General features: G+C 32.0%; 1 protein-coding gene and 1 long non-coding RNA gene across 2 annotated transcripts; one reads left to right on the top strand and one right to left on the bottom strand.

Annotated features, from left to right (window-relative positions):
* The first annotated feature begins 755 nt into the window (after positions 1-755).
* Positions 756-2,567, top strand: LOC131646802 (UDP-glycosyltransferase 72E1-like). Its single transcript, XM_058916763.1, has one exon. It carries the CDS (start codon positions 955-957, stop codon positions 2,422-2,424), a length of 1,470 nt encoding a protein of 489 aa, XP_058772746.1. The 5' UTR covers positions 756-954; the 3' UTR covers positions 2,425-2,567.
* Positions 2,568-16,303: 13,736 nt separating this feature from the next.
* LOC131646801 (uncharacterized) lies at positions 16,304-18,843 on the bottom strand. The gene is made up of 5 exons (XR_009297633.1): positions 18,441-18,843; positions 17,851-17,967; positions 17,692-17,759; positions 17,378-17,436; positions 16,304-17,165 (listed from the first exon to the last, which is right to left on the bottom strand). It is a non-coding gene; the product is annotated as an uncharacterized LOC131646801 (long non-coding RNA).
* Positions 18,844-20,412: the final 1,569 nt, after the last annotated feature.

Genomic DNA, 20,412 nt, shown 5'->3' with positions numbered 1-20,412 from the left:
AGTCATGTAGTGTAATGGAATGGGCTTAGGTCTAGAAGTATTTTTTCAATATTTTAACTAATTAGTTTAGAAAAGGACAAAACTTAGGTACAATTCTGTAGGTGTGGTTCTTACTATTTTCTAATAAAAATATAACAAATATACTTAACTATCATTTAGTCAGTGAAAATATGAGAAATTTGCATACGTGTAAGACGAAATTATACACTTGTCATATTTTCATTAGAAAATAGTAAGAATCACATAAAGAATTGTACCTAAGTTTTGTCCTTTAGAAAAAACTTAATTAAGATTATTAAATATTAATTTATTTAAAAATTTATTTAATTAATAAATTATCTAGTAATTCATATGCAAAAAGTAGAGGAGACCAAAAAATTCCAAAAAATAAAATATAGTGAAAAAAAAAAACTGAATTTTGAGATAGAAGACTAAAATGTTAAAAACACTTAAATGAAGAGAAAAAAAACATTTAAATCATTACTCCGTATAATATTTGTAACAGTGTGACATTCCAAATAATATATTTCATTGACTTAGACTAAATTATAATTAATAACTATCTGAATCAGTTTTTTATAATTAATGTAACCTTTTAGATTTATAAGATCAAAATAAACCCAAACTAAAATACAAGTTTAAGATAAAGAGTATCAAAATTTTATTTTATGACTTAAATAAAGTCTATACTTATTAAAAATTTAACACGCAGACAGCAGGAGAAAATTAAAATATAAGCCTACGGTTACACCTGTGGAATTTTTAAAACCAATAAACTTCTTCCTCTTCCTCATGGACAACCAATAAACCTATAGTATTAAAAGCAAGAGATGCAAGTGACAACCAATAAACCTATAGTATTAAAAGCAAGACATGCAAGAAATTATGCTCAGTCTATAAGAGATAGATAAGCTTTTAGATCCCTTTCTTAGATCCTTTCCCGTTAAAACCACGATGACCACCAAAACTCATGCAGCTCTTCTAGCCAGCCCTGGTCTTGGACACCTAATTCCCACAGTCGAATTAGGTAAACGTCTTACCACTCACCACGGTTTCCATGTCACCATCTTCGTCGTCACAACCACCACCGATTCCTCAGAAACAACAAATTCACCTATACTTCAACAAATATCCAACCTTAATGGCCTTGGCATCATTTTTACACCTCCTGTCGATGTCTCCGACAAACTTGACCCAGAAAACCCATCCTTAGGTTTAAGGATCACTTTAACTATGATTGAATCTCTTCCTTTTATTCGATCTCAGATCTTATCCATGAAGTTTCCACCATCGGTTCTTATCGTGGATCTCTTCGGTTTTATGGCTCTACCCATGGCACGTGATCTAGACATGTCTACCTATGTTTTCTTTGCCACCAACGCTTGGTTTTCTGCTGTTACCATGTATCTTCCTTCCATCACTAACCAAGCGTTTTCAAGACACGCTAATAATCACGAACCGCTTTTGATTCCGGGTTGTGAACCGGTTCGGTTTGAAGATACACTCGAAACTTTTGTTTCTCCCTGGGGGCCTATTCATGAAGGTTACGTTAATGCGGCACGGATTGTACTGTCCGCTGATGGGATTTTGATGAACACATGGCAGGGTCTGGAGCCAGGTGCTACTAAGGCTGCTACTCAGTTTGCAAAAGGACCGGTTTATCCGGTTGGACCGCTTATAAGAACCGTTGAACCAGAGGAGAAGAGGGAGGGTGAGAATGAAGATTTAATTCTAAGTTGGCTGGACCGGCAACCGGATGAGTCGGTGATTTACCTGTCATTCGGGAGTGGCGGGACCATGTCTGAAGGTCAGATGAGGGAGTTGGCTTACGGGTTAGAGTTGAGTCAGCAGAGGTTTGTTTGGGTGGTGAGGCAGCCCGTGCAAGGTGATGCGTATGGGGCGTTTTTCGACACGATGAAGGATGGAGACGGATCGAAGGTGGAAGATTATTTACCGGAGGGTTTCGTGAGCAGGACAAAGGATATGGGGATTTGTGTTCTGTCGTGGGCCCCACAGACTGAGATTTTGAAACATCCTGCGACGGGTGGTTTCGTGACGCATTGCGGTTGGAATTCTGTGTTGGAAAGTATCCTAAGCGGTGTTCCAATGGTTGCGTGGCCGCTTTATGCAGAACAAAAGATGAATGCTACTATGTTGTCTGAGGAGCTAGGGGTGGCGGTGCGTGCAACAGCGGCGGAGGGAGGGGTTGTTTGTAGAGAGGAGATAGCGAAGCTGATTAGAAGAGTGATGGTGGATGAAGAAGGTGTAGCTATAAGGGTGAAAGTTAAGGAGTATAAACTCAGTGGAGAGAAAGCTTTGTCTGAATTTGGTTCTTCTTATGAGTCGCTTTGTCAAATGGCAAAAGCCTGTGAATTTCATGATCTCAATCGAAGTTCTAAGGAGGTGAAAGCTAAGGGTGCTTAGGCATTATTTTAAGGCGGGTGTTTTTTTAAAGCTAATTTGCTGTTTGATCTTTCTTTGATCAACTTAATAATTAGTCTTTATCTTTTAATAATGTGCTTTTTTAAACTCAAATATGAGAATAAAATAAATTATTATCTTTATTATATTTATTGCCAAATGTTCCAGAATCAGAATCAAAATGATGTTTGATTGATGAATGTGGCCTATAAAAGATTTTTTTTTTTTTTGAGAATTTTTTCGTCATTCCTGATAGTTAGCTTCTCTTTTGTGGGAGCGATTTTATTCCTTTTTCAAATCGTTTGTTTAAGTGTATGTGTTCCTCGAAACAAAGTTTTTTCGTTTACTTTTTTTTATAATTCTTTGGTATCCATGAATTCAAGTTGGGTACCGATAGCTTTAGTGTAAATTATTATTAAATGATAGTTTATTTTAAAATCAATAAAAATAAATAAGTGACATGGTATGAAATTGTAACATTTAATTGGTTGAGGGTACCGGTACTCATCTAAACTCAAAGGTACCGGAGTGTTCACCTTAATTTTATCTTTTTCACCCTATTTTATTTTCTCTAAGTACATTTCTTACTTTGACGCTACAAGAAAAAACCTATTTAGTTAGGGGTTCAATCTCTAGTTAGGGGTTCAATCCCTCACAAAGTCCAAAAATCTCTCACAATAAAAATTTGTGAGGGGACAGGTTCCTTAGTTAAATAGGTCATCGCAAACTATTTGCAATGGGCTTATCACCTCACTAATATGTTTGAGGCTTTCCCTCTCGCAAAATGCAGTCTTTAAGTTTCCTGCAGGCTGTCTAAGAAATTAGCTTGGGGTTTATCCCCTAGTAAATTGCAAATACTTTTTTACTTAGCTTGAAATTTAGCCCCTGACAAATTGCAAGATTGTTATTTTTTATAGACTACCCCTAACTATTATTTATAATGTGATATAAAAAATTATAATTAATTAGCTAACTATTTTTTAAAATAGAATAATTAAAACAATCATTTTATAAAATATATTGTTTTTCATACAATATTTTTAAATTGTTTTTAAAACAATATTTATTATAAGCACATATAATATCACTAAAAATTTTAAACATAAAATAATAATACAAATACAATTTTAATATTTAACAGCAACTTATTTCAACAAATAAAGTCTCATTTTTTTAAATAGATAGAAAAATATATCTTGAGGATGAACACACTTTACATTTAAACTCCTTAGTAGCTTTAGATGATAACAATGATATCTAAAATCAAAAAAACAAAAATTAAAATTATTAACAAATATCTTATATAAATTAGACATAAAAAAATATATAATGAAACATACTTACCTTCAAGGATGAAATTTTGATGTAGATTAAAAAAATTTAAGAGGAAGTTTTTAAGATTTAGTAAAGAGAAATGAGTGTTAGAGAAGAAACATAAATGTTTTGCAGATATGTTGGAAAATGAAAGATTGAAGCATTTATGAAGACAACAATTGATGAGGGGGTTCCCCACACATTTTCAAGGTTCATATTTTGCTTGGAGTAGTCCTTAGCAAACTACAAATTATTTTTTAGAGAATCTTTAAAACAACTGCAAGGCTTGACACATGACACGATTGATGGGACAATGGCTGATATTTGCAAGGGGATACCCTAAACAAATGATATGTTCACTTTTTGTGATGTGAAGCCACTAGTGGTAAACATTTCAAAATCCCTCCATTTATTTTACGAGGGGCATCCCCACACTAATTTTTTTTTTTAATTTTGTTTTTAGATTTGTGTTTTGCGAGGGGTTCATCCCCGAGCAACGTTAAAATTTAGTGAGGGATGAATCACCTCACAAATACACCTAGCTAATCAAGTTTTTTCTTGTAGTGTGAGTTTATTTCTTCGCACCTAGTCTTTATTTTTGCCATGGCTCGTAGAAATGATCACCCAATAAATCTGTCTAGTGATTTAGAAATAATGGTTCTTCCAGTTTAGTTAGAACAGAAACGTCTACTAGTTCAGATCACCCAGTAAATATGTCTTGTGGTACTCTCGATAGAGAAACTTCCCTTAGATGTACTCCTTTCTGATGACAATGTTGAAGGTGATCGCACCACTACAGGGGATTCAGATTTCCCTACTTTGCCTTCACCAGAGATGGAAGTTGCTGCCTTTAACAGGGAAGAAGCTAAAACTTTCATAAGGATCATCTTGCATGTGGGACCCAACCTATTAGTGTTGGTTGGCTTAAGCCATCAGATATGTTATGGGTTGAAGATATACCTTTCAGGAGTATTGAGCTTGTGAAGCTGGTTGATGCGAGAAAGGATAGTTGGGCGGATTCTAAGATATTAGGAATCCCCTCTAATTTCGATAGCCCCGCATCCGTAAGAGAGACTAATATATCATAAGCTTTTTAATTGAGCCTACAAGCTCGAGGAATTTAATGGACGCCTCGTCCCTAAAACTTGGATCTCAGCCAATTTGGGATACTATTATAGCTAGCAGTATGATAACGAATCGCCTGTTGATGAAAATTCTTGTAACATATTATGGATATGCAACATGTTATTATGGTTTGACTGTCAAGTTATATTTCTAGACTTCCACAAGAAGATTATTTCCGCCCTACAGGGAAATTATATTGGTGGACTTCCATAGGAAGTTCCTTGATGCTCTACGGGATAATTATATTTTTAGACTTCCATTGGAAGATCCTTTCTGCCCTATGGGTAATTATATTGTTGGACTTTCCCAAGAAGATCCTTGCCTCCCTACGCCGTAATTGTATTGATGGAATTCCACAAGAAGATCCTTGCCGCCCTATGGAGTAATTATATTGTTGGACTTCTGCACGAATATCATTGTCGCCCTACGAGGTAGTTATATTTTTGGACTTCCACAAAAAGATTCTTGTCGCCCCACGCGATAATTATATTACTAGAATTTCAAAAAAAGACCCTTGTCACCCTAAAGGTGATTAAATATATGGGACCTACATTGAAGGATCCTTGTTGCCCCCACGAGGTGAATACATCACTAGACCATCGTAGAAGAATCCTTGGTGCCTTAATAGGATTCTCATCAATGCCAATACTGTGAATAATAGAAAGGAATCAATGCTAAGAATTTCAGAAATAATTCGCCAAAGGCGTGAACATAGTCATTCAAAAAAGGACCTAAAAGGAATGGCTATAAAATGACCTACAAAGGGCAAGAATACAAATTATGTAATGAATACAAATATTTGAATCTGCCCTAATCAATGCTTAAGGAATCCGTCCTGTAAGGGACTCGACAAAAGTCTCGCATGAAGGACTCAACTAAAGTCTCGCTTGAAGGATTAAACTAAAGTTTCGCATGAGGAAGTCAACTAAAATCTTGTCTGAGGGAGTTAACTGATGTCTCTCCTGCGGGACTCAACTAAGTCATGCCTTAGGGAGTCAACTAAAGTCTCTCCTAAGGGACTCAACTAAAGTCTCTATTAAGGGACTCAACTAAAGTCACCTCATAGACTCAACTAAAGGCACGCCTTAGAGACTCAACTAAAGTCTCGTTGGAGGAACTAACTAAAGTCTCGCCTTTGGGACTTAACTTAAGTCTCTCCAAGGGAGTTTTCAACAAAATCCTCACCCAGAAAGATCACCTAAAACTTTGATATCATAAGGCCGAAATGAATTCCCAACAAGGTTCCTCCGGAAGAACAAAAGAGGAGTCATGGGTTAAAACACTTTGGCCACTATGATCCATTGTGCTTAAGGGATTGTGTAGTGATATAATTGAGAAGACCTTGGAGGCATGGATAGGGCAAGTCTTTCGCCCTTCCCGAGCCACCCCTTTATAAATTTAAGCGCCCTTCGAGTGGCTTGATCACCCCATGCCTAGATGTATTACTTAACCTTCATGTTTATCCGTCTACAATACACTACTGTGTTATTCACGGGTGTTTTTGGTGAACAACCACGAGTTTAATTAGCTTGTGCGATTAAATCAAAAAATATCAGGAGAAATTTGTGCAATGTCGAATGTATGAGAAAGTATGTGTTTGTGAATTGCTTGTGTGCGTTTGCATAAAGACAACAACGATAGGAACCTTAATTGAAAGAGAAAATGATGAAAGATATAAATGAAAAGTGCAATAAATGAAATTAAATGATAATGTGCAGTAAATGACATTAAAATAAGAATGTTTGAGGTAAGGAAATATCAAGACATATAAAATAAAGGGACGCAAACTCGTGCATGTTCCTCACTAATTGTTTTTCTCTTTGGCTTGAGTACTCCAGTTTTATAGAGAGATGTATGAATTTTTTAGACCTAGAATATAGAGATAATCGTTGACAGCAGTTAATGCCTAAAAGATCGGACATGATCCCCACTATTTGAACATCTATGTTCTGACTTGCTTTCCCGCATCTTCATAGAAAAATTGCTGAGGAACTGGATGTCATGTTGGTAACCGTCCATCAACGTGCTTTGAACTTTCTAACCGTCTTTAATCCTATTTGATTCAGTTCCAGTAGCGTTGTCGAAGTGCTTCCTTACTTGTCTGATATTGGGACTTAAAATTATTTAAGTCCTTGACGACTAGTTACCTTGTCGAATCCAACTATTATGTCGAAATCCCCTTTTTCTAGATATTGGACATGCTTAGAGGAGAGAGTGATCATAATCTTATGGATATGTTCTTGAGATTCTTCCAAACCAAGCTTACCAGGCATTGTCGAACACTTATGGGTCAACGTGTTTGATAAGTTGAAACTCCTTTTGTCGAGAGTCTTCAATACTTGCCATCTTTCAGCATAATTAGCTAGTCTCATTCATTGACTTTCTAGCATTCTTTGTTGACATTCTTTAGATGATATTTCTAGGCTAACACGTCTATGGAGCATATATCGGATCAACAATCATACCTGGGAAGTTGTGAGACTTAACTACGTCCCCTAATTTCACAGAATCAAGAACTCACTCCTATAGAGATTTCCATATTCTAGGAAGACTCGATTCCCCCAATTGAGATCTCCAAGGGCTATAAATACTTCAGTGCCACAACACTGAAAAGAAACGACAAATAACACCAAGAAATACATCTATACAGTAGATTCTCACCTCACGTGAGCTAGTTCTCTCTCTCTCTCTCTCTCTCTCTCTCTCTCACGAGTACGTATATATATATATATATATATATATATATATATATATATATATATATATATATGATTTTACAAATATCGACTCATTGATTTTATGAAGGTGTACTTTAGCAAGATTTTTGCTAAGATAGACCCACTTGTTTTTATGAAGGTGTGTTTTATCAACATGCACTTTATAAAGTATTTAATAAATTTTTAGTTATAATATGCTAGGGGTGGGAATAGGCTGGGCCGAGTTAGGCTTTGCCAAGCCTGAGCCTGACCTGTAAAAAGTTTTAAAGCCTAAGCCTGACCTGTGGCATATCAAAGGCTTATTTTAAGGCCTAAGCTTGGCCTTTTCAAAGGCCTAAGCCTGGCCTTTTCGAAGGCCTGTTTGGCCTAAGAGCCTACATAAAAGCCTATTTAATTTGAGCATTGCTAAATAAGAAATTTAACTAATATTTAAATAGACTAACAAATTAATAGATCAACAAAACTAAACGCTTATTTGCGTTGACTTATTCAAGTTTATCTATTGACATAAATTTTTTTATACTATTTGTTTGAGAGAACTTAAGAAAACAACTTATGACATTGTTCATAAAGTTTTTGCAGTTAATTTTCATCCGTTCATCAAAATGACTAAACTTGATTTTTATATTTTAATTCAAAGTATGAATGCAATATTATAATAATAATTAAATTATTCATATATATTTAAATAGGTCAGTCTACTAGACTTAAAAGGCTTTTGGTATGGTATGTGGCCTAGCCTTTTTAGCTAAGTAGGTTTTTTAAAAAACATAGGCCTTTTTTATTTGAAAAAAAAGTCTGGCCAGGCATGGACCTATGTAGGGTAGGCCGTAGGCCCCTGTTAGTCGGGCTGGCCTATTCCCACCCTTATATGCTAACATATTTCTTCTAAAAAAAATAAAAATGTGTATTTTAGCAAATGCCTATAGGAGATGCTTACTTACACCTACTTAATTTTTAAAAGGAGTATTTTAGTAACATGCACTTTAGAGTGCACTTAAGCATTTTTTAATTAAAGTTTGCTAAAATATTCCTTCAAAAAATAAATGGATTTATATATATATATATATATATATATATATATATATATATATATATATATATATATATATATATAATGTATCATATGACAATGACATTTTTATGTGAGAACATGAGAATGAATCTGAACCATTAGATTTTAAAATAAATGGTGGAGATTATGTGTCATTCTACTTAGAATAACATTAAATTAAAGTGATATTTAAAATTTTAAAAAAATTATAATAGAATAATAAAATATTAAAAATAATATTAAAAATAAAAATAAAATATATAGAATCATAAATTTCTAAAAGATAATTTTATGATTTTAAAATGAGATTAAGCTTGAAAACTTTACAGAGCCAACTTGTTATGATTTTATTATTGTTTTATTATAACAGAATAATAAAATATTTAAAATAATATTTAAAAATTAAAATAAAATACACTTTATTTATTATAGAATCATAAATTTCTAAAAGATAATTTTGTTATTTTAAAATGAGATCAAGCTTGAAAATTTTATAGAACCAACTTACTGTTAAATCAAAACAATTGAATTTGTCAAAAAGTCTAATGTGGGTATCAAATCCATGACATGTCACACTAACTTTCATACTTGAAAACTCAATTCCAATCACTATGCCGGTTGTCCGGTTTGAGTTAGTAATGCATCTAACACATGCCTAATTTCATCAACCTTTTGTGCTACGCTTGTACACTCATTTCATCATCCTTGGAAGTAGACTACCGATACCAGCAATCTCACACAATCCTTTCTTGTCAAAAGTTAGAAAATTCTCATGAATCCAACATTGTTACATAACATGAATATTATCAATTAAAATCATTATAAATAAATAAAGATAAGTTAAAATAAAATTAAAATAAAACACTGGTTACTTGTAGAAGAGATGCATATCCCCCTAGCTACTTGCACGCATAGAAGGAAGCATCTCCTAAATATATATAGAGTGTGACAAGTGCATTTAGCCCCCAGAAAAATCTACCACATCCATATAAGTTCCAAAATATTGGTAAATACTTTGCCTCTACAAGAGTAAAAGTGTTGTCGGCAAGAATGGTGAAACCTAACAAAAACAACATATATGCTTTATTATAAGCTGAATTGGTTTAAGGTGATATTTGTGCGTCAATGAGTTGCTAGTAGATTTGATTGGGCCCTTACAAGTACAGATCTCCTCAGTTGTCTCCTCCAGGGAAATACCCAACATATCAATGGCAAGATTAATAGAATCAGTATCAGTGAAACCTTCCACAGGGTCACATAACTCGCTCCTACACGGTATATGAAGAAGACAAGAAACATCGTCCAATGTAATGGTCATCTTGCCAAATTGCATATATGAAAGGACGATGTGTCTGGATGTCATCTCTCTACAAAGTCTGATACTAGATTTTGATCTATCCTCGAAAAGTTGGTTCTCTAGAGAGCATATAGATCAAAGTTAGTCAACCAAATCTCTATCACTAATGGAAGACTGTGTGGAACCCATCCTATCAATTTGATATCATGTGCTGCAACCTTTAATTATTTCTTCGGATGTCTCTCCTAAAAACAATTTATAGTATAAATGTTATAAAATATAAGTAATTAGAACTAAAAATGATTCAAAATAAAATGATAGAGATTATGTTACCTCGTTGAACCATAAATGACAAGCAACATGACCCTGGTACCTCACCAGAAGAGACGTATCGAACGGCCCTTCGGGAATCTCCGGCTATTGCGGACATGCCTCAGGTGCATCTACCTGATGTCCCTTTCCATCCACCGCTTGTCTAGGTTGTTGTCCTTCACCTCTTCGTCGCGTAATGGCGTCGTTCTATCCTTATCTTATGCGCACCACTAAAACTAAAAATAAAAAGACAATGCATAACAAAACATGAACCGGATAACATATGATCAAGGTATCTGAAATCGCCACATAACAAAACCAGAGAACCTTGATAAAGGTTATCCGATTTCAGTTTATGCAAACCAAAGAACCTTTTGCTACATTATCCGGTTAGTAAATTTGTTTGCATGCAAACTGGATAAATTACTTGTAAGTTATTCGGTGTGTTGATTGATGAACCGGAAGAATTCTCTGCCTGTTATCAGGTTTGAGTTTGCTTGGTTCGAAGAAATAGTGGTTGTGCTCTCCGGTTTTTTGTTCTCTCAATGCAGGAAGAAATGACAAAAAAGTGAAAAAGTTGTATGGTTTAAGTATTTATACAAGGGTATTTTAGTTAAAACTCATATTTTCTATGGGTACGGGAATAATTGATAGGGTATGGGCAAAATTTTCATTAACTAAATTTACAAAATTCCATCACTAAAAATTTGAAAGCCCTATTTTGTTTAGGTCCTACCTAGGCTATGGGCCTGCTTGTCCCGTCCTAGGATTCGCCCTAAATATGAGGACCTGCACCGAACAATTTAATTATTTATTTATACATTGTATAAAAAAATTATTTGTTATTTTTTTTTGAAACAATAATGATTTCATTGAAGCCAAAAACGATTACAAGCAAGGCGATCGAGAATCCAACCATCTAACAAAACTATCTAAACTATTCAAGACATCAATAATCTAGCTATTTAATGTTCTAGCTTAGGCTTAGTCCAAAGTCTATTTACAATAATTTCAATGATATTATCTCCTATATTCACATTGTGGTGTGTAGTATTAAAACATGTATTTTTCTATATATCCAACACGCATACACTGTCTGTCTCTGTTAAAGCACACTTAAAAAGAAGGGCACGCCAACCTTTACCTCTGCAGCTCCGAGTGACCCACTTCATAATTATATTTGTTATTAATGTACCCGTATTATAATATTCTTAAAAATGTCACATCTCATCTCATACCCGTATTACCATCCGCATCGGATAGTATATTTGTAGTTGTGTATGATAGATAGGGGTGGAAATAGGTTGGGCCGAGCTAGGCTTTGCCAAGTCTAAGTCTGACCTGTCAAAAAATCTGAAGCCTAAGTCTGGCCTGTAGCCTGTCGTAGGCTTATTTTTAGGCTTGAGCCTGGCCTTTTCGAAGGCCTGAATAGCCTGTTAGCCTATATAGAAGCCTATTTGTTTTAGACATATGTAAATAAGCAATTAAAATAATGTTTAAATAGACTAATTAGCTAAAAGACCAAGAGACTAAAAATTTGTTTGCATTGACTTATTTTAACTTACCTATTAGCATAAGTTCTGGGAGACTATTTGTTTAAGAGAACTTATGAAAACAATGTTCATTAGGTGTTTTCATTTTATTTTCACACGTTCAATAAGATAACCACGTTTTATTTATGTATTTTAATTCAAAGTACAAAACATAACATAATGATAATAAAAAATTATTCATATTTATTTAAATAGATCGGCCTGATAGACTTAAAAAACTTGTTTTTGGGCCTAAAGCCTAACCTTTTTAACTAAATAGGCTTATAAAAAAGCCTAAAAATTTTCTATTTAAAAAAATGTATGATCTAGTCTGAGCTTATATAAACTACATGTAGATCCGTGTTATTTATTTCCACCCTAATATAGATCAAGCCTAAACATTTAAAAGATGAGTGATATAACTAAAAAAAAAAAAGTCTTACACTCTTCCATTTTTATAAAGAATGGTTTACAATATTTATTTAAATTGGTTTTGACGTAAACATCCATATAATTCATGCAATCCGACGAGAGATATAATTAAACAGAGAAAAGTCTTTGCACTCTTCATTTTTATAAGTAATGGTTTACAATATTTATTTAAATTGATTTTGTGGACGTAAACATCCATATCATGCAATCTTGCTTTGTCTGCTCATAAAACCGGCATTCTTGTCATAAATTATAATGTATGCGTCTGAAATTAGTGTTAACATTAATATTCATTTTTATTAGACAATTATATATAAAATAAAATAAAATTCAAGTTTGACCAAACACACATTTGACCAAATACAAGAATGCTGATTTGTCTTTATTTTTTTCTTAACCAAAATTATGGCATCTCCTATTTTCTCTTGTTTTTATATTAGGTTTTCAAAGTATTGAATTTGAGTGAGATGATAAGAATATTTTGCAATGTTGATTTTTTGAAATTGCATCTAGGACATCTATTTCATATAAAAAAAATCATTATATAAATAATATTTTTTTAACATATTTCTTTTTTAAATTGTAATTTATATGAAATTTACTAAAATTATATAAAAATCATGATATTTTCTATAAAGAAAAACTCCTCCTTGTCTCTAGTTTTTTTTCATCTCATCCATCCATTTACTCCTCAATTCATTGTCCTTAGCCTTCAATCGTCTCTCTCTATATCAAAATTATTTTCTTCTAATGACAATCAATTGTTTCACACAATTTGGGTTTAAACTTGAAAGGATCTAGAATTGTGCACTATCGACACTTATGTCGTCCTCACGCCGCTTGTTTTCTTTTAACGATGTTTGGATCTTGATATGTTCATCGTCTTTTGAATCTTGATATGTTGATCGTCTTTTAGATCTTGATATGTTCAGGTTAAATTTATTTCTTTGACTCTCTATTTGGTTTCAGATATGTTAAGATTTACAAGTTTCAAAGTTTAAGGTATGTCATCACCGCAATGTGATTTTGAGGTTGGTTTGGTTTATGGGATGGATTCAGGATTTATTCGGGTTTGTTGTTTCATTAGTTAAAAATTGGCGTTGTTGTGTTTCGATGCACTAGGTTATTGGTGTGTGATTTGTTTCCGACTTGGTGGTCAGACTCATTTAATCCTCTCGCTGATATAGATTCGGTGCTTTTCAATTCATAAACTATATTTTATTAACAATTTGGTTTCACGCCTATACGCGGATCCGTTGAATTGTTCTTGGTGTGTGTTTGCTCAAGATTTATATCTAGGTTTACTTAGTTCATGTCTCCTTATAAATCAAAGATAAAGTAGTGCGAGCATGTAGAACATATCATGTTCAAGTAAGGTTGTATATCTAAATTTTCTTTAATTATCTTTTGGAGTTGTTCCAAATTAACTTTGAGTTGTGTGTTTTTTTGGGATTAGGTTATATGTCTCCAAGTCTTTTGGTAATCCTCTTTTATATTAATCTATTTAAAAAAGTGTTCTAAAAATCCAGCCCTGTCCAATCAGTCAAATCAATTGGACCGAGAACCTGCGGGTAAGAGGGTCTGGTAAGGGCATAAGATCATAATTATTATTGGCCTAATAAAATAGATGTGATCCAGCCGATTTATCGGTCAGATTAGTGAATTAGTGGATTGATGTTTTTTATGTTTATTTTTTCAAACTCGTCAAAGTGATGAATTTTTTTGGTGGAAAATAAAAAATTTAAAAAATTAAAAGAAAAAAAATGTTATTTTATTGAAATATATAGTATTGGATTGTTATAAGTTACTTGAGTTTATACTCTTGTTGACTATGTTTAAAATATAAGTTATTTGATTTTAAAAAATATGTGAACGTGTTATGTTTGGAAGTTGCAACTTTATGTAAGATTATTATACAATTTATTTTTATTTTGTAAAAAAAATTAAAATTTTAAAATTATGAAATTTATATTAAAAAATTTATTACATAAATATTTTTTTATTTTTAATTTATATAATTTGGATTAACAATCCTATCGTCGGATCAATAACTTATAACTTATTGGTCCGATCAGAACACTAATATGACCTAAGATGTCGACCGATACATAACCATTTGTCTGACTAGAACAATAATGATCTAGTTTTTTGACCAGCTAATTTTTTTTGGGTCATTTTGACCAGCTAATTTTAAAACATTGATTAAGGGTGCTATTGACTCACCAATTACACTCTACATTTAATATGAATCTATAATTTTATTCAAAGAAAACACTAATAAAATAAAAGAGTAAGAAATTTGGTGTAAGGACAAGGAGTTGTCTTGCTTGCCGATAAAGTCATTGATTGGACCATAAATCAATTATGTAAGAGACAGCTACACGGCCCACAAACATATCACATGACTGAAATTGTTTAAGAACTATTAAACTCGGACATTCCAAAAACAACTCTGATAATGATTGACAGGATAATACCAATAATAATTTTAAAAAATAAATCAAACATAATTATAAGTGTTGGTAAAGGTGTCCTATACTAAATACCGACAATGTTTTTAGAGGTGTCGGCACTATATAGTTTAAGAAGTTTTACTTTTTAAATTGATAAATTAGTAGAAGACCCGTGCTTCCGCACGGGTAAATTCATTTCTTACTTAGATCATTCGATAAAGTTTGGTTGTTGGTGATATATAATAGTTATTTTATAAAACCACTAATAATTATAAATATTTAAAAAACAAATATGTAGCAAATCATCGACATGATAAATCCAACATGTCTAATAACTATAAATATTTATAAATATCATTAATAACTATAAATATTTTGTTGATTAAAATAAAAATGTATCATTGTTATAGTGACCCGTAAAAATAGTGAGTTTCAATGATAAAATTTACAAATATCATATCATTATTTTCTTAGAATATAATAATAAACTAATAGTTTTAATAATAAAATTCATATAAGTTATAATATAATTACAAGATGAGAAACTATGATATAAAACTTTTTAGAACTATTGCATAATGATATATAATATATATTTATAAAAAAAGGTGATGTATTTAATTGTGTAATAAACAATTATCATATAAACTCAATTAATTAAAATAATCATACAAATGTGTATTTATTTGTCCTTTTTCATGTGTAATAATTTAAAAATGCAAAAATAAATTAGAAAGTCTTAATTCATTCAATTGTAATAGATAGTTTATACTTGTTACTGTGACATCAAAAAACAATAATTAATATTTTTACTAATAATAGCCAAGTAGATTTAATTTAATTGATATTATAAATTATAGGATAAGATTTTATAAAATACAATATAAGTGACTAAACTGTTTATCTTCTTTCACCTCATAGAAACTTGAACAATTGGAATGACGTTATAGAAAGAATAAATTATGCAGTCCTTTCACTTTTACTTTAGATGGAGAATAAATTTGCTCAATTTGAAGTTTTTTTCGAATGTTAAAATATGTTTTTTATTCTTCTAGCGACACCAGTATCATTTTACAAAGTACCTTTTTTATGACATATAAATTCCCACTAACAGTCCAAATATCTAGCAGTCCAAAATACAAATGACTATGATATTATCTTCTAAGTGGCCAAGATACAAATGAAATCAAATAAAATAACTAACAGTCCAAATATCTAGCAGTCCAAAAATTAGTAAGAGGTTTATATTTCATTTCTTGGCAGTAATATATTAGCTTCTAACTATCCAAAAATTTAACTTAATGGTGAACAATAGATTATGAACAAAAGCATATAATATTAATAAACCACAATGAAAAAGCTAACTACAAACCTAAATTTAAAATGCTAAGAGATGGCCTTGGTGTGAGAAAATAAATATGGCAAACATAACACTACATAAATATGAAAACATACAATATATTTCAAAACAAAATAAGCCGACAAACATGAATATACAAAATGTGACAGTATGTGACAAGTATAATAAGATGACATTGTTATGTTTTGAAACCATAATAAAACAACTTCAACAAAATTATTTGAACATTAGGATCACAGCGACACCATTATATGACTTCACCATAGAAAAGGAAGAGCCTATAAGAATGAGGCAGGAAATTTGAAAATAAATTTGGTAAAACAAATCTTATGAGATATTATTATTCACTAATTATAACTTATCACTTAACATACAATTAACTGCACTAACAGTCATTGGTTAAAAAACTGCAAACACAACGGGCATACTAAGCCACACTCTCTTTACCAATGCATGGTACATCTCTAACACTGTTTCCTTACTTCCAAATATTCAATAATATAGAGCATAAGATAGGAATATCACACTAATGAACTTTATAGTGTTTTATACAGCATAAAGAATACCATAACATGATAATGAATTCGCAACCATACAATAGATGTAAGAAAATATGTGGTAGTTGAATAATATTGATGAATGCCTACATAAAAGTAATCATCCACAATGCAAAATTTTCAGTAATACTGATATACTATTCAAAGCCAGCAAGTTCGTCTGCCAAAAATGATGCAGAATTTTCAGTAATACTGATATACAAGGGCATTGAACTTATAGTAGTTAACGTATCACACAACAAAAAACTAAGTATAAACTAAGTATCCACTTTACCATCCGGGATAATACAGTGAGTATACCGAGTTCAATATCAAGTGGCCCTTATGTACAGTAAGCATCAAGAGGAAGACATAGTTGATTTTTCAACTAATGTCATTACTTCAATTTTCTTAGACTACAAAGACAATGCAAGAATCGATACAAGCTAATTTCAAAGTTACAGAGGACCTAATTCTAACATTGACTCTAGACATACTTCTCTAATCTTCAAGCTTCATCTTCATCCGTCATCTTTTAGTCACGTTGAAACCTATGGTCAAGCTTCATACTTCTCTAATCTTCAAGCTTCATCTCTCGCAAATAGTTGAAACCTATGGTCAAACCTTTCCACCATTAAAATATCACACACAAACATGATATGTTCATATGAATAATAATTAATAAAAGAATGAAGAATCTGTAGTGAAAAGAATACAGTAGCTAAAACTGAAACATGTCACTCAGTAACAATTTTTTATTTAGATGATTCAACTATGTATCATCTTTTTTTACAAGAAAAAAACAAAAGAATGAAGAATCTAACCATGAATATGCTGAGTTTATTTTACCAAATTTAACTCGGTTAACGCTGCAGAACTTATCCTACATAATCAAAATGAAAATAAAATTAAGATCAAACTTATTCATATTGAGAAACTAAAATAACAAAAACTATCCTTGGTAATAACGGTATCGAATCTGATAGGTTGGGTTTCCAAGAGCATGCCGATACAGTTTAGTGAAAGGAAGACAGTTTCTGTGTGTCACATCACAATTGATATCGCTAAATTCTATAAAAGTCCCTACTCAATTAATAACTATGCGTCAAGACAGAGAATATGGATAGTAAAGACTTACACCGCAAATTCCACCAAAGCAACTCGACTTGAATGCACTTGGTCCCCCAAAAGCCTCAAGCGTGTAACCTAAGAAACAGAAAGACGGTGTCAAACAACATTTAACTTTTGAGATAAATAAGTTTAAGCTAATAGAATGAAATGATTATTATGGTCTGACCTTGCCACAAGATGATTCAAAAAATTTCTTCACTTCAGCCTGAGAAATTTGCACTTAGATGATTGATAGATCTTAAACTTTTTCGGTATGATGAACATCAAAAATCAGGTTTCTCACCTTATAATACAATGATACACATCCAAAATCAGGTAAAAACCAATACAGAATCAGCTTGAAAACAGAAGGCATTAACACTATAAAAACAAAACACTTCAAAAACACCAAAACAGATTTATCCATTCTCAAAACTGAAATTAACTTATTTATGGTATACTCAAAACAACTTATTCGTATCAGTCCCAAAACAGCTTATTCATATAAGCTATAACAGAAAGTGAGAAAACAAGTGGTCAAGAAAGTGAGAAAATAACAAAAACAAAAGAAACTATAATGGAAAGTGAGAAACAAAGAGATACAACCAGGAAGATAAAGAAAGCCCTGGAGGCCTTTTCGGGGGGAGACCTTTCATCGAACAAGTGGTGTGAAAGCGCAAAACAAAACACATTATAAACATCAGTCAATAACAACAAATCTAACACAACAATGAATTCGTAACAGAAATGAGACGAAAAAAGAAGAAGAAGACTCACCGAAATAGCTAAATATGCCGACAAAACCGGCCACGATTTTCTTTCGTCCACCACCCTCCGACGCTACTTTTTGAAACCCATCGAAACAAAAATGTATCTGGTTTATTAGGAAGCCCGTGAGATGAGTAATACGAATATGAAATTGGTTTTTTCATAGGAGGCGGTGGTGGCCATAGATATGAGGAAAAAAGAAAGTGACGAAGTTGTTAGGGTTTGAGGGAAAAAAGAAAGATAAGAAAGAAAACTGGGAGAGAAAGAGAGAATAGGGGAAAGTGTGGGAATGAGTGAGACAGACTGTGAGTGGAAAATGAAAAGGTTGAATAATAGCTTTATCCGGGTAAAGAGAAGTAAGAGGGGGAAATTTTTTTGAAAATAATGTGCCACTTGGATGAAAGGAGATATTTGATTGGTTAGTACAATATTATTTAGTAAATTACGATAAAGGGTATTTTACAGTGTAAATAAAATTTGAGTAAAAGGGTAATATATGGTTTTTGGTGGCATGTTTCATTGATAGGTAGGTAGTTGATTTAAAAGTGTAAAATATGTGGTATATTTTTATATTTTAAAACTAAATTATTTTACATTTTATTCTAATTAATTAGCTAATTTATTTAGCAATTAACTTTGTTGACTTATCTTAAAATTTGCATTATTCAAGTTCAGTTTGTTTTGATTTTGATCGACTATAGTTTATTCTCCATAATCCTTTCATGTTGCCGTGATTTGAGAGGAACTAACATTTTGAATTGTTTAGTGTGCTACTGATATAGTTGGAAAAATATTTTATTATGTTATAATGTTGATGTTTATATTGGAGAAGCTCACGTAATTCGATTTCAAGGAATTACCTTCAATTTTTCATTCTCTTCAACTTGTTTAACGCGGACCTATTTCTTTTTTGTTTTTGTTAGAAGATGTAATTCATAATTTCAGAAAACAAGTTTATATTCGATAATGTTGTGTTCGATAGAGTTGAAGTGGTTGGAGCAGTGGCGAAGCCAGAAAAGTTATAAAGCCTGGGCAAAAAATTTAAATACCGCAAATTTATTGTATATAATATATAAATAGTCAGATAACCTTAAAATAGGGTGTTAAATAAAATCACGAGGCAAATACACTCATCGCTTGGTCTTGAATATCCGAAGCATACTCATTAATTTGTTTCCTACGACCTGGATCACGCATAATCTCATTTGGATTAAACTCATTAACCACATCAGGTGGTGGTTTTGATTCTGATTCAACCAAAAATCTCCTAGAAAATGAACATTGTAGTTAGTACTATGTTGAAAAATCATCCATTGCAAAAACCCAGAATTTTGTTCCAATATAGATTTTCAATTAAAGAAACAACATTGTAGTCTTTCAAAGAACAAAGACAACACTGTTAATATGTTAAAAAAATTTAAAATGGCATAACAATATATTTTTGGGTGTTATTACAAAAATCTTCTTTCCTTGCAATGGATAAATGGATCTGCAATAAAACTATTTATAAATATCAAAACTTAAACTACTTTCAACAATGAAAAAATATTGTCATCACAGTAAAATAATATAAACCAATAGATTTGTTATTACTTCATGAACAATAAAAATGTTAGATTAATTTTAAAATTAAAAAGTAAAAATTACCCATTATATCATAAAATTAAAAACTACCCATTAAATTATAATATTAACAAATAACAAACTATTCAACTTTTCATATACTAAGACATCACTTACTGCCAGAAGCAATAACAAATAACAACACACATTGATCCAAAAAAAACTCCAGAAATTGATCAGAATCACAAAGTAAAGTAAAAACAAAAGAAAGAAAATTGGTTGATACTTTTCTACAAACACCTTGTGTGCACGATAAAACATCTTCACTTTGCACGCATTTGATAACAAATATTCAAATCCAACAAACAATCAAGTTAACAAATCTGAAGAAAGAAAACAGCAAGGAGAATGAACGTGT

The sequence above is a fragment of the Vicia villosa genome, linkage group LG2 (genome assembly GCF_029867415.1).
Source record: "Vicia villosa cultivar HV-30 ecotype Madison, WI linkage group LG2, Vvil1.0, whole genome shotgun sequence".
Classification (NCBI taxonomy): Eukaryota; Viridiplantae; Streptophyta; class Magnoliopsida; order Fabales; family Fabaceae; genus Vicia; species Vicia villosa.
This window is presented reverse-complemented; position numbering and strand designations above follow the sequence as displayed.